At 40.1% G+C, this 15,802-nt stretch overlaps 1 protein-coding gene across 3 annotated transcripts in view; it reads right to left on the reverse strand.

Moving 5' to 3' along the window:
• The window catches only part of LOC121922312 (protoheme IX farnesyltransferase, mitochondrial), a 147,855-nt gene that overhangs the window by 20,196 nt on the left and 111,857 nt on the right, over window positions 1–15,802 (reverse strand). For all 3 annotated transcript variants that reach the window (XM_042451559.1, XM_042451557.1, XM_042451558.1), the window contains one exon: window positions 4,780–5,012. In XM_042451559.1, the coding sequence (XP_042307493.1) occupies window positions 4,780–5,012 (233 nt within the window). The remainder of the gene's footprint in view (window positions 1–4,779; window positions 5,013–15,802) is intronic.

Genomic DNA, 15,802 nt, shown 5'->3' on the forward strand with positions numbered 1-15,802 from the left:
CATCATTTCCAGACCCATGGCTTCCATGGAAAAAAAGGAGGACCCCAGCTTTGCCGTTAACCCCAGCATTTCCAGACCCATGGCTTGGAGGGAAAAACGAGGACCCCAGGCTTGCCTTTAACCTCATCATTTCCAGACCCATGGCTTCCATGGAAAAAAAGGAGGACCCCAGCTTTGCCTTTAACCCCAGCATTTCCAGACCCATGGCTTGGAGGGGGAAAAAGGAGGACCCCAGGCTTGCCTTTAACCCCATCATTTCCAGACCCATGGCTTGCAGGGGGAAAAAGGAGGACCCCAGGCTTGTCTTTAACCCCAGCATTTCCAGACCCATGGTTAGCAAAACGGGGTCCAAGCCTGGGCATGCTCCCTCTCTCTGCATCCCTCTCCCTTCCCTCAGTAGCTGCTTGTTAGCTCCAGCTGCAAGGGAGGGCTGAAGGATCACACACACACACACACACACACACACACACACTCGCGGAGAGAGGAGAGGCTGCCAGCACCGAGACTCAAATGGGGACTGTTTACTTGGCTACAGAGGAAGGTGGGCACTTTTTTAATGAACTTTATCAGCTGTAGTAACCTACTGACCCTTCCATAAGTCAATCCTTGATTTTGGAGTCCATTTTGGGAAATAAATTTCTCGACTTATAGTTGAGTATATACGGTAATTGGATCTTTAAGTGAAATTACAGAAACTATTGGGAGTACACCAAATGACAGGAAGTGGCAATACAAAAGAACTGGTAGGGTGAATGTTACTGCAAATCCAAATGGAAAAAGAGTGATGAGCATGGATTCAATACATTTATTACATTGGTTATTATTTTGCCTCAAGTATACCTACATCAAATCACATCTGATTTAGGAAGCTAAGCAGAGGCCGCCCTGGTAAGTAATTGAATGCAAGACCGGCAATGAATACCAAGTGCTGTGGGCTATATTTCAGAGGAAGGACCTGGCAAAATCAAATGAGTATTCTCTCCCTAGGAAAACCCTATGAAATTCATGGAGTTGCCATAGGTCAACAGGTGACTTGAAGACACATACATGTATGTGTATGTGCACGCTAATTTCTCTGAGGGTGTTATCTGAATTCACCCTGTATGGTGCTTCCAACTGGGAAGGATACTGGGTTTCTGAAGGCTATGACCACTAAATACCACATTCCCAGAGTGATGGCAAAATCAAGGAAATGGCACAATAGTGCTGGGTTTAGCTGGAGCTCAAATATTGTCACACAATGGCAATCATCATAGGACACTTTTTAGATAGTTCATGGAACATCCCCCCCTCATCTCTTGCGCTACTCTGCCCAAAATTTTTAGTGTATACCTATTGGACAGTTTTAAATGTGGATGTTTAATTACTTTTTATGAGTTGATCACTGTTTTTAAGATTGGGGGGAGGGTTGGGGTTTTGGGGATTTTTTAATTGTTTGATTTTTAAATTACACCATTGGAATCCGCTTTGATTCCTTTGGGAAAAAGTGGAATACAAATAAATATTATTATTATTAAGCAGCTATACGCTTTCAACCTGCATGTTGAAATACTGTCACATTACAGGTGACAGTAGTTGAAAAAATTTGGTCACTAACTATTAGTCTTGTGCAGTACTCCACTTATTTCAAGAAAGACTGTACAGGAGCAAAATAAGGTATTGTTTTACATATTGCTTGTAAATTCTTTGTTCCACTACTCTGCAAATCAGAATTTAATGTGTGCAACAAAAATAGTATATCATTACTAAAACAAAAGACACAATCACATACCTAAAAAGAAACCCTGCTATATTTTGCTTAAATTAAGCAGTCTACCATATTTGGTGCTAGTGTCTGACTCATGGAAAGACTCAGACAAAGGTAGTATCTGTGTCAGGACATACAATAAAGTTCTAATTCTACACTAGGAAATCATCTTTCTTGACTCCTAATAAAGCATGTGTTTGTGACACAAGTATCCACATGTACCATGTGACTTCCATCCATAACTTTTTCAAAGAGTTTTGTTTTTCTATTGATAAGGTGGTAGAATAGGTATTGCAGAAGAGCAGTGAAGACAGAGTGGTAAAAGAAGGCAGGAGTCAAGTAGTCGTAATTGTAGTCACAGACATGGTTCAGGTAATTTCACAGGACATTTGCATGCTACAAGCCCTGCTCTGGTTTCTGGCACATGCACACAAACACACAGCCCCCAAATATTTGCACACTACACACAGTTTGTCCTCTGAGCTAAATCATTTGAATTAAGCCTTTTGGCTCCATCACTGCAACAAGGCTATATGTTTTGGGTGGCTGAGATAGTGACACTTTGGATTTCTGATGGTTCAATGTATACTAACTTTGTTTAGTGCATAAAACAACAAAAACAAAAACAATAGCAACAACAACAACAACAAAGTAATGTTTAATAATACTATATTATTATCATTTAAAATATTTATGAAATTACTTCCAGGCTATGTGTATAAAGTATATATGAAACATAAATGAATTCTGCATTTAGACTTGGATCCAATCTCCAAGATATCTCATTATGTATGTACAGTGGTACCCCGGGATACGAATGCGCCGCCTTACGAAATTTCCGGGTTACGAAAAAAATCCATTGAAAAAAACTGTTCCGGGTTACGAAGGTTATTTCGGGTTACGAAAAAATTTTTGGTGCTTTTCGGCGCTTTTTCGCACGAAATCGCGGCTTTCGCTATTAGCGCCTATGGCTTTTTCGGCTTACGAAGATTTTCGGGTTACGAACGCGGCGGCGGAACGAATTAAATTCGTAACCCGGGGTACCACTGTATATGCAAATATAGACGTTCCAAAATCCCCAAAAGTCAAAAAAGTCAAAAATCCAAAACTCCTCTGGTTTCATCATCATATCATCTTAGTTTTTTCTATCCTATTTTTCTTACTACATATGCTGCACTAGGTCTCCTTGCTCTTACTTTGGACCGATGCAAATGTTTTGTAGTGCTAAAAAAATACACAACCTTACTCCAAAAGCCTATGTTTGTTTTTCAGACTGGGAAAAGGTAAAATCACCAGACTTTTGGTGTTGAGTTGCAGCAGCAGGTCTGCAGTAAACAATGCAATAAAACCTGAGCTGTTAAAGGAAAGGGATTGTAATTTAGCCAGTCCTACTGTACCTGTGTGCCTGCCTACAACAGGTAAGCTAAACAGCAGTGTGTGTGAACAGCAAAATGGAGAAAAAGAGAAAGCAGATAAACAAGTCTCACCAGTTCTCTCCAACATTTTAAAGAACTAGATTTATAAGTATGGCCACCAAAATGGAAATCATAAGAAAAGTGGAGGCTGGTGAAAGAAAAAATAATTTCTAAAATCATTTTGGAAGAAACTTTCAAGTGGTCTCTAGAAGGATCAAAATATTTTTGTTTACTTATGCAAGGCTTACCTGAGATGGCTGTTACACATGTGCATGTTGTAAGTTTTGAATAAAAACTTTGCTAAAACCTGTCAAACTGCTCTTTTTTTCCCCCTAGCATAGGAACATCTCCCTATTCTTTCCTTGTTATTTAGACCTCTGGTACAAACTTTTCTGTTAAAGATGCCATGCCCAGAAACACATTTACTTTATTAACTGAGAGATTATATATGTATATATATAAAATAGACAGATAATTGCTGAATTTCACCTGGATCCTCATTAGAAACTCACAAAAGTTTAACCCACTCCTCCTCAGTTGCTATTCCAATATCCCCAAAGATGCTTCTTCTCAATGGGAAGGCCAAAACAGAAGATGAGGGCATTAGTCTTCTCCCATTGTTGCAACCTCTCTCCCAAGATTTGGTAGTTAGAGGCACATTACCTTTGATCTTGGAGACAGTACACAGTCATCTTTCTTCATGAATCTGGCTAATCCCATTTTGAAGGTGTTTTGAGCTATTACCACACACTGAAGTAAAAAAAAATCCTTAATCTCTTTATGCACAATGTGAAGCAGTATTTCCTTTTGTTGGTCCTGAATTTTTCATCATATATATTCGCTGGAAAAACTGAGATTTAAACTTTGCCTCGCTAGAGTGAAATAGTTACTACTGAGGTCACAGGGCGTTCATTTATAGAACTGTTATTGTTTCAAGTTGTTTCTGAACTATGATGACCCTAATATGATGCCAAGCCCTCCCTCCAGTCCATCTGCCTTGGTCCAGGCCTCGGAGGTAGAGAGGAACTGCTGGACCTCTTACCCTTTCCCTCCACCACTCCCTTCTCCTTCTGTGTCAAGTCTTTTTAGATTGTAAACCCGAGGGCAGGGATCCATCTAGCTAAAAAGATTGCATGTACAGCGCTGTGTAAATTTACAGCGCTTCATAAATAAAGGTTAATAATAATAATAATAATAATAATAATAATAATAATAATAATAATAATCTGAACCTATCATGAGGTTTTCTTGGCAATATTTGTTTGGGGGGGTTGCCTTTACCTTCCTTTGAAGCTGAGAGACTGTGACTTCGCCAAGGTTACCCACTGGGTTTCTGTGGTTGAGTGAAAATCCAAACCCTGGTCTCCAGAATCATAGTCTGACACTCAAATCACTATGCCACGCTGGCTCTTTAGTGTAACTATAATTATGAATAATTATTTAAATGAGTAAAAACTTATGAAATATATAATGCTTTAAATAAAGAAAATTACAACCACCAATAAAATCATTAATACAAGGATTTTCCAATAAAGCCATTAAGGTCCAATAGGAATTGGAGAACATAGTGAATCTTCCTTATTCCCAGAATCAAATGGACTTGCATTTTATGCTCACCTGCATCCAGACTGCCGGTTGCTGCTGTCCACCCCATGACTGGGGGTATGGCACCAACCACAGCTCCCACCCATGTGTTGACAATGCTAATTCTCTTCAGTGGTGTGTAACAGCATGTGTACAGGACAATGTTGAGGGCTCCCAGAGCTCCAGTAAGAGGATTTACACCAAGAGTTAGCAAGGCTATTCCTGGAACTGCACAGGAGATGGCAAAGGAGATGGCAAGTAGAGGGCTGTTAAGAAAACACAAACAGAGAGAGTGCAGAAGCCATTAGGATTTGAAACCTATTTCTATTAGCAGTATTTTGCCTTGTAGTGTAGAGGTATAAGTCTTATAACTTCCTGTTTAACAGTAATGACAATGGAGTAAAGATTATCCATCAAGCATCTACGAGAGAGTACATCTTCAGTAGTATTCAGAGATTAACTAGCAAATGTGATTAGAAGGAGAAAACGTACTGTGAAGCCCACTCTGGATCCATCTCCACTTACCTTCTGTCTTACCGCTGTGGGGGTGGAGGGAGATTGGGGGGGTCTATGCAGACAAGCAGACTGGGATGCAAAGCGGAATTATGTGCAGCTTGTATTAAATATATCAGAGTTAACTGTCCGTCCAGAAACACACACACAAATATGTTACCTTGCTTACAGCATAGTTTTTATTGGTGAAGGAAAGCTGCCTATATATCATCCAGATTTTAATTATACCATGTGATGCATTACACAGACATCTGTATTCAAAATGCACTGCTATGATGAAACAGAATTATGGTATCTAAATCCTATAAGCTTAAACAATGGATTTCACAAATGTTCCGGTTTGAGTTATATCAATTTTTGATAGTGAGGAAGAAACTATTTTTAATAAAAGATCTAAATGTTTGGTGTGGATTTTTATAGCCCCACACAGACCAGTCACCTCACAGTGCTTTATACAGAACTGCAAAATAAGCCTAAGCATGGATGTCCACAATCTTGCTTTAATGCAGAAAAGGAATAAATGTCTGCCTTCAATTTAACTTTTAATTAAATGGACCAGGCCAACAATTTGATAAGCTGGAACATGATTTCACCAGCTTTACAAACCCAATGGTGGCTTTTGCTGAATTAATTTGGTAGAATGAAATGTTCATCACATTTTTCTCACAAGCCTCTGAGCCAAGAAAAGTTGTTTGTTAGATTATATGCAGCTAGCAATGAACTCATTCAAAGCTATGAACGTGCAACATTTGGACCTAAATTCACACAATGTCAACTATCAAGTGACAGAGTTTTATTATGTGGTAGAACTTTATCACGTCAACCCAGCACCTGCAAATGAAGGCAGGCTTATCACTCAATCCCTTCTCTCTCAATTGAGAATTGGGTTGCCTCCAAGATATTTGCAAATAGTAAAGTCCCCACCCCACCCCGTGAATGGACTGAGGAGGAGTGGAATGAATCTAGCAGGGAAAGAAGAGAGAGCTGGGAAGTTTGGTTACTGCTTCAAGATGGGTTTACCAGTTCTGTAGCAGAGACAAGAACTACACAATACTGATTCCAAGAGTGAAGAAACAAACAGAAATGCAAAACAAATCAAAGCACCAATGCAATTTTAAAACCACCTTTCTCAATTGCCTTTATTTATTTATTTATTTATTTATTTTTGGAGTGAAACGGCTGTAAGGTGATCTTCTTTTCCTTTCAGTATTCATGTGACAAAATGGCTCAAAATGTCACATACTACAATGACAAGTGATTACATTCTGACACCACTGGATAATTACAAAACCAACTCACCATTCCAATTCCAAACAACTGTGCATTATCACCTGACTACAAGATGCAATGTCTGCGGCTGTATCTGTACCGCAGAAATAATGTAGTTTAACTCTGCTTTAATTGCCATGGCTCAATACTATGGAATCCTGGGATTTGTAGTTTAGCTAAATATTTTACAAAATTATAAATCCCAAAACTCCATAGCATTGAGTCATGGCAGTTAAAAGTACTATCTAATTGCATTCAGTCTGCAATGCAGACAATGCAGATGCAGCTCAGGCCTGTATGCTTCCATAACAATCAGTGCCACAGATCAGAGCCACTGCTGGTTTAGATCCACAGACTACAACATACAGGATATAAAAGGCTGCATAAGATCATGTGCAAACTTTCAAACTAAAAATCTTACCTTTATTTCAGGGATTGGCATCTGTGCTAGATTTAGGGGCCACTCTGATGTTCTGGGATACTCCAGGGATGACACAGACTATTGTTTTTGGTCTTGTGTGCCTTCAAGTCATTTCTGACTTATGGCTACTCTATCATGGGAGTTTTATGGGGCTGAGAATGTGTGAGGTCACTCTGTGTGTTTCCATGGCTGAGTGAGAACTGAACCCTGATCTCTGGTGCTTTAGTCCAATGCTCAAACCACTACACCACGGACTACTAGAAAAGTAACACACAGGAAGAAAAATGGCCAGGAGTCCACTTCTGTTTTTCAAAAGTGGGTTTTTGGCCAGAAAAAGGTCAGTCTGGAAGTGTTGAGGGCCAGAGAAATTGAGGCCCTACATTGCCCTAGGGCCTCACACTTCTTGCCGTGCAGTGCCCCAGGGCACCCCTTTTTCCCTGATCAGCATGGGTGTACTTGCAAGTAAAGCCATGCCAGGCAGGGAGGAAGGGGTGCCCTGGGAGTCTCCCTCCCTCCCTTGCTTGGCAAGGCTTTACACAAGTGTAAAGGGTCGCCAGGCAGGGAGGAGGAGATGGTTCTTTTTGGCCCCACCCCTTAATCCCTGAATCTTAATCCCTGGTCTCCCTGTATTGGGTGACACCCCGGCACGGTACGCCTCTGGTGACTCATACTTGGTTTTGTTTTTAAGTGGCTGTAGGATCTTTCATACCATGCTAGATGGGAGAAACTGCTCTAATCCTCTCTTTAAGACAGAAATATTGTGGGAAGAGTTGGCTTACTTCTGACTGGCTTTTCGAAAGCCAGCGAGTATCTCTTGCTAATTTCAAGTGTCTCCAAAGCCTAGTACAGTATAACAGATTCCAAATCATCTCTGAGAAGATAGGGAAAAAACACATCAGGGCAGTTGCTAACCAAAAATAATGGCTAGCAACCACATGACACTAAAATTGTGTGAATTCCTGGTTCAAGGTACTTCATAATTCTTATTTCATTCTTTCTTTTGCAATGTGTTTGGTCTATTGGAAATACAGGTGGCTTGTCCCAAATAGGGCAATGTGCTGGGAGTGGATTATCAGATGGATATTAAACCAACAGCAGTCACCCTTCACTGTTGCTTACCCATTGCTTTCCCATGGCTCACTGGAAGTATGTACAGTAGCCTCATGCATATCTATCCCTCAGATTTGTTCACATTCCTGGAATGCAGTCAGAGGCTGAGAAGAGGATATGTTAGCAGTTTATACATCCAGGTGCTTTAATTTACATACCCAGGTGCAGCAGATGTTTTTTTTCTTTTGGTGTAGTCCTCCACAGAGACTGTGGAGTTACCTTGGTCCTCTACAAAGCTGGTTCCATTCCAGACAATAAATTGTCAAAAGTGAAAGATTGAACAATCTTAATTAAAGTTTGGACTGCTGGGGGATTGTTACAAAAGTTGGTGGAATCTTTGTGGCATGTAACATTTTTGTGGCATCTTATTCTCCACTGACAATATTGCCTAAACAAGGAGATATCTCCTTTTTCCAGAGCTGCCAGGTAGCCTCAATCTTTACAGTGTCTGCAAAATATTGAATTCTAACATGCTCTACTAAAAGTAAACATCAATACGTGACTTAGGATTCAGTAGCGTACTGCTCTCAGGGATAATCTTGAGAGTTTAGTAACATTAGGTAATGAACCGTGGCAATTAGACTGGACACCCACACAGCTGGAAACTTAATGAGGCCCTAGGAGCTTTCGTGCTCACTTATGTATTTTATAGAAATACAAGCAATTTGAGAGCTCTCATTCAAATAGAAAACAACTTTCTTTCAGAAGCTTGTGGCAAACATGCTGCTATTTGAACAAAGCCCCCAATACAAGACAGAATATGAATAGTTTTTCTGCCTTGAATTATGACAAAGGAAAGTCTACACAGTATACAACTGAACTGTCCCACATTCACTATGTTCTGTTCTGGTGGAGCAATTTCCTGCATGGAAAATCCCATGAAGCCACAGAGGGAAAACATGAACAAAGGTGTGGAGAAATCTTGGCTTTTAAAACAGTATTTTTTCTAGAAATCATGTAGGCTCTATTTTTTAATTTGCTCATCTCCGTTACTAAGCTGAAGAGCCAGCATTGTCCGAAGACAACTCCAGCTATCATGTGGCCAGCATGATTGCCCAGAATGATGTTACCTTCCCACAAGTGGTACCTATTTTTCTACTTGTATTTGCATGCTTTCAATCTGCTAGACTGGCAGAAACTGGGACTAATAACGGAAGCTCACCCCATCATTTGGCGCTTAGGCCTTGAACTGCCAATCTTCTGACCTTTCATCAGAACTGGAGTCTTAATCACTAAGCTATCGTGTAGGTTCCTACACTGCCCAAAAGAAGAGCATGTTTCAGCAAACTTTTTATTCAAAACTAATAACATGCACAGATGAAATGAAACAACCAGATTAGGCGAGTCCTGTATTTTTGAACACTCTAGAGATCACTTGAAGGCTTCTTCCAAAACACATCCCACAATACTTTCTCCCATCAGCCTGTATGATTTCATTTTGATGGTAAAATTTATTCATCTTTATGCTTTAAACACACACACACACACACACACAAACAAACTGGAGAAGCTGACAAGGCAGGCTTATTTGATCTCCCGTTTTTTGTTTTGTTGTACCAACATGCTTAGTAGGCATTTCTGGAGGCAACTGCTATTTACCTTGCCTGTTGCAGACAGGCACATATGGCTACAGTAGAATCCCACTACTTCCCAGCTCAGGCATTGCTTATTGCAAACACACTGCTGCAATCTGACATCCATAGTATTTGTTTCTCCAGCCCTCCTTTGCCATCCTTCCAATGCCAACGCTTCTAAAAAACATCAAGCTAGATAGAGTACAAGGTGGGAAAGCAGGAGCTGGACTGAAAAGGAAAGTTGCTGTCTGAGGCTCAAGGTTAACTGAGGCTGAGATATGATTGTATTTATGTATATTCAGAAGAGTATTTTCTTTAAAATGTACATTCCTCACTTTCATGTATTGTTTTTAATGTATCAGTCATGCAGTGGTGCAAACATGTCTGCTTCTATATAGCTGATGACCACTGTAAACAATCCATTGCCATCTAAAGAACCAGGACAAGTGGCTGTTTTTGGCCATTGAAACATTTTATTTTATTTTATTATTTATTTATTTTATTTATATGCCGTCCTTCTCTTAAATTGGATGTAAATTGGCTTGCATCTGGCATAAAAATAAGGTAATTGTGTTTTCACACCTCAAAATGTCAGTTCAGTGAGGGACTAACTGCATGTCATAGCAAAACCAATATTCTGTGGTTGTGGTAGAATGGAAGGGTTTTTCTGAAGAAAACTCAACTACTTCGCTATTTTACTTCTAGCTGATATTTACCAGTTTTTGATTATTATTGAACTTATCCTAGTAGCCACCATGTGCGAATATCCTATTAGTGCAATAGGTGATTTACAGGCAAAGAGCTAATATTAAAAGCTGTGAAGATGTAATACTCTGACCATGGTTTCAACACGGAAGAGATCTGCACATCTTGAATTTAGAGAAAGTGCTTCCCACAAAGACTCTGCTCTATTTAAATTCCAGAAGGAAAAGTTTAGCTTGTGTTTGAAGTCTACAGCTGAACAGAAAAAGAAGACAGTTTTCCATTGGAAATTCAGCACAGTCACACTGTGAAGACTACCTGTGTGACAGTGACAGACCCCACAAGGTACAATATGTTCCATTTCCCTCAGTGTAACATCTGCTCTGTTGACAAGTTGCAAGCAGATTTTTCTGTTTGCAGACATAGCCTGGGACCTGATGATCCAGCTGGTGTGTTCTATCTGCTTCTAAAAGCATCCGTTACAACAAAGATATAATCAAAAGTTATGGGAGAACTCTGATGAGGCATGAACAGGATATATTCTGTATACTTGAAGAACCATGCTTTAGGGCAAAAGGGAGTCAAAGCCAACTTATAGCGATAAAGCAAGTAAATATGCACAGCTGCTTGTCTCTAGCACTTCTCTGAACCACCTCCACGTGCCCCCAGAGTGCCCAAAGCCACACAACTGCTTCCTGGTGAAAATACAGGTTAGTATTATTTTAAAGAACAGCTTATTTTAAACTTGTTTTTCTATCCTGAGATCTTCAATAAGCTAACGAAAGATCAAAACATGGCATGTGTCAACTTTCATTCTTCTATCCTCATTTATAAAAAACAAACATCAAAGCATTGATGAACAGCTGCATATTGTTCTGTGATATTCAGGCATCAATCTCAAATGGCTACCTTTGCTGTTGTTGTGTACCTTCTAGTTGTTTCTGACTTAGGGTAATGCTAGAACTATCATGGACAGCCAAGAAGTTAAATAAATGGGTGCCAGAACAGATTAAACCAGAAATAAGGCTGGAAATCAAGATGACTAGACTAAGGCTGTTGGACTTTGGCCACATCATGAGGAGGAACGACTCACTGGAGGAAACAATAATGTTAGGAAGGGTGGAGAGAAGAAGAAAGAGAGAAAGGTTGCATGCAAGATGGAGGGTCTCTATAAAAGAGGTCACAGGTATGAATTTGCAGGAACTGAGAAAACAGTGGAGGACAGGGAATCTTGGAGATGTCTCATATACGGGGTCACAATGGGTCGATATTGACTTGAGGGTGGATAACAACAAAAGTGATCCTACCATGGGGTTTCCTTGACTAGATCTGTTCATGGGAGATTTGCCATTGTCATCATCTTAGGCTGAGAGCATGTGACTTGCCCAAGGTCACCCAGTGGATTTCATGGCTGAGTTGGGAATTGAACCCTTACACCCAGAGTCCTAGTCCCACATTCAAACCACTATGTCACATTCCCTTTAGACAGTCTTAATGCCTGTGTAGTTGAGAGTGAAGAGGTACTACTGAAATTAAATTGTGAACACATGCTATTGGCACACACAGTATGGCCTATTTCCAACAGTAGGGGCTTCATAATGTCACACTCAGTCCTGCTATGCAAAATCTTTTTAAAGAGATGGTGTTAAGGAGTGACCCAGGAATGCAGACTATATGAATACCAATGCATATATATGTTGAAGGGTGAGGTATATAACAAAATATCTTTTACCAGTGAATAATACCATTCCACATTTTTTAAAGTTTCCACTTCAGTATAGCCAGTGTCACTTAAGATTCTGCTCTTCTGCTTCTTTTAATCACTACTTAAAGAACCATGCTTTAGGGCAAATGGGAATCAAAGCCAAGTTCAATCACTAGAATGAACACTATGGGACAATGAGGGAAAAAGGTGCCTGGCTCAAGAAAATCCATGGCCAGTGCAAAACTTAGAGCCAAAGATTTTTTTGGAGTGGGGGTGGGGGATATTCATACTTTGGTACTCCATGTGCTCTTAAAGAAAATGCTATGTCTCCATTTGGTTCTACAAGGAATATATCTTATACTGTACATGAAATGGGAATGAATAAAAGCTTACTGGGGCAAGAGCAGCATGAATAACCAAACAGCTCCCTCAGCCCAAAGCTCAATGACATTTGTCACCCATAATATTTGATTAGAGCAAAGGCCCTACAGCAGTATTGGCGATCCTTTTAGGAACCGAGTGTCCAAACTAAAAAGTTTTCCAGCACCGAGTGATAGCCAGTGCCAGGGGCAGGACTTCCCAGGGGAAGGGAGGATGAGACTTCTGAGGTGAGACTTCTGCCCTCCAGCAGTGGGACTTCCAGGGCAGGACTTTCCCCCCACTCTTCTGGGCCTTCAGCTGATTCCCTGTAGACAATTGAGGGCCCGGGATGGCTGGGAAGGAGGAGGAACAGGTGCACACCTTTTCTTCTTCTTATGGAAACTTTATCAGGATTTCACTAATGGATAAATGTGTAACCCTTATCTCTAACTGTGTCAGAGTGAGTATAAGGGACCTCTTTGCAAGAGGCAAAACATAAAAGCCTGATAGGTGATGCTCTGCATAGAAACTGCTTTATATCAACAAACAGAAGGAAGTAGGTGGGCTCAGGCTGACATTGCCGATTCTGCTTATGCTTTGAATGAAACAAAAGTGTGAGAAGTGTAATACCTACAAAACCTTAAACTTTTTGTTGTTGTTGTGCCTTCAAATAATTTCTGACTTAAGATGAACCTATCATGGGATTTTTGTGGCAGAGTTGGTTGAGAAGGGGTTTGCCCTTGCTTTACTCTGAGGCTGACAGAGTGTGACTTGCCCAAGGTCACCCAGTGGGTTTCCATGTCTGAGTGAGGATTTGAACCCTAGTCTCCAGGTGTTCCAGTCCAACATTCAAACTACTATACTACTAATTTTACTCCACACAAAATTGAATTAAACTATCATTAAAAAAACACCCTCAAGTTTGCCAACCAGTCCTGAACTTTCATGAATATGTTCAGAATGTGAACCTAGCTGTAAAAATCATGTTTGTTCAAATGGGCTAATAAATGTTAATTCTAGAACCAAAACATTACCGCTAACACCAAAAAACAACACAGAAATCTGACATGTTTGTTCAGGAGGTACCGAAAACAGTTGGTTAACCTAAAACCTTACTACACTCTTTGTTTTGGTACCATCAGATAACACAACAGGTTTGGTGACTAATCAGTCATGGCACTGTATGGAATAACAAACAAATAAGAAAACACCTAGAACTATTGCATAGATTGACCTTTCTCAACTTTGTTACCTTGGAGGAACCACTGAAAAAATTTTCAGATCTCAGGGAACCCCTTTATAAACATTATTATAAATACCAATTTTTTAAAAAAACACCTTTATTTTTTAAATCACAACCTCTCTTGGAATCCCTGGTGACCTCTTGTGGAAATCAAGGGTTTCAGGAAACTTTAGTTAAGAAACTGATACTGTATAAATAATGCAGGGTATCAAGAACCACATATCAGGTCCTCCATTATATCCTTGCAAAAAAGCTAGTAAACTGTGGGCTAGACAATACAAGTGTTAGGTGGATTTGTAACTGGTTGACTAGCTGAAACCCAAAGGATTCTCACCAATGGCTTCTCTTCATCCTGGATAAAAGTGACTAGTGAGGTGCCACAGAGTTCTGTCCTAGTCATCATCTTTATAAATGACCTGGATGATAAAATAGAGGGCATGCTTATCAAATTTGGAGATGACACCAAATTAGGAGGGGTAGCTCATACCCCAGAGGGCAGGATCAAAATTCAAAATGACTGTAATAGATCAGACAAGTAAGCCAAAACTAACAAAATAAATTTCAATAGGAAGAAATGTAAGGTACTATACTTAGGCCAAAATAAAATAAAATGAACAGATATAGGATGGATGACATCTGGCTTTAGCATGTGAAAGGGATGTCTAAGTAGACTGCAAGCTGAACATGAGTCAACTGTGTGATGTGACAGCTAAAAAAATTCAATGCAATTCTAGGCTGCACCAATATAAATATATGTCTAGATTGAACAAGTAATAGTACCACTCCATTTTTGTTTGGTCAGACCTTACCTGGAATATTGTGTCCAATTCTGGGCACCACAGTTTGAGAAGGATTTTGACAAGTTGGAACATGAACAAAGAAGGGCAATCAAAATGGTAAAAGATCTGGAAACCATGCCCAGTGAGGAGCGACTTAGGGAGCTGGGCATATTTTGCATGGAGAAGAGAAGGTTAAGAGGTGATAGGGTAGCATTGCAGGAACAGGCAAAGCAGGCCTACAAGCAGTTTGCAGACCGGAAACGTCAGCCAGGAGACCCTCTGAAGGTCAGTGAAGGTCAAAACCTGCCTATCTGATACCCTGGATTAATCCCTCTTCTGATACTGCATTTAGACTCAAAGACTGTGTTGCTTTGCTCTGACTCTGCCAGCTGGTGGTTTATTTGTTTGGGAACTAAGTTGGTCTTATCAGCCATTTGGCCGCTTTCCTGGACAGTAACAATGCTACAACAGTGAAGTTATGCAATTACTCAGACGCAAGTCCCTTTGAACCCAGTGAGCTCAAAGGAGACATTAGAAATAAGAGTAGACATAAGACGAAAGACTCACTGAGTACAATGGGACTTGCTCCTGAGTAGTTGTGACACAGAAAACATACAAGACTGCAACAGAAAGGCATAACTGGAAAGCCTTCACTATTTGCATATGTACACAGCAATATAAAAGAGTGACTGTAGCTGTAACATCAAGATTCCAAAATGTGGCAGACTTACATTAAGAGTGACTATCCACAATCTCTGAAACAAATTCCACATCCCTAATTAAAACAAATGTACGGTAGCTATCTAAACCATTTATAAATGCTTTTTATATGCATGTAGCTTCTATTAAAAGGTATTAAATAAAATAATAAAGATATACAACAAAGGTAGCAGAAGAGTCAAGAAACTTCTTTCAGAAAGATAGTGATGAAACTGCTGTTGTCCAACCAGTCAGAATCCCAACAGGCAAGAAAGCAACCCTGAGATCATACGCTACAGTAGCCAAAATATGAATGTGTATGTGCATTCGTATAATGACCACAGGAATTCCGTAGTGTTTTCATAGGCAAGGAATGTTCAGAGGTGATTTTGCCAGTTCCTTGTTCTGAAATATAGCCTACAGTACCTGGTTTTCGTTGGTGGTCTTCCATCCAGCTACTTAACAGGGCTGACCCTGCTTAGCTTCCAAGATCTGATGCCATGTGGTGCCTTCAGGGTATTTAGGCCAACCTGGCCAAGGTAATGCTCCATATAAAATCATTAACACTTGAAGGGAAGTAGCAATGGTATGAAATGAATCTCAACTTCTGGGGCCCAACTCCTGGGAACTGAAGGCAAATACTCCTAACCAACCAATATTTTGTTTTCTTTTCTGTGCTGC

This window comes from Sceloporus undulatus, chromosome 2 (assembly GCF_019175285.1).
Source record: "Sceloporus undulatus isolate JIND9_A2432 ecotype Alabama chromosome 2, SceUnd_v1.1, whole genome shotgun sequence".
NCBI lineage: Eukaryota > Metazoa > Chordata > Lepidosauria > Squamata > Phrynosomatidae > Sceloporus > Sceloporus undulatus.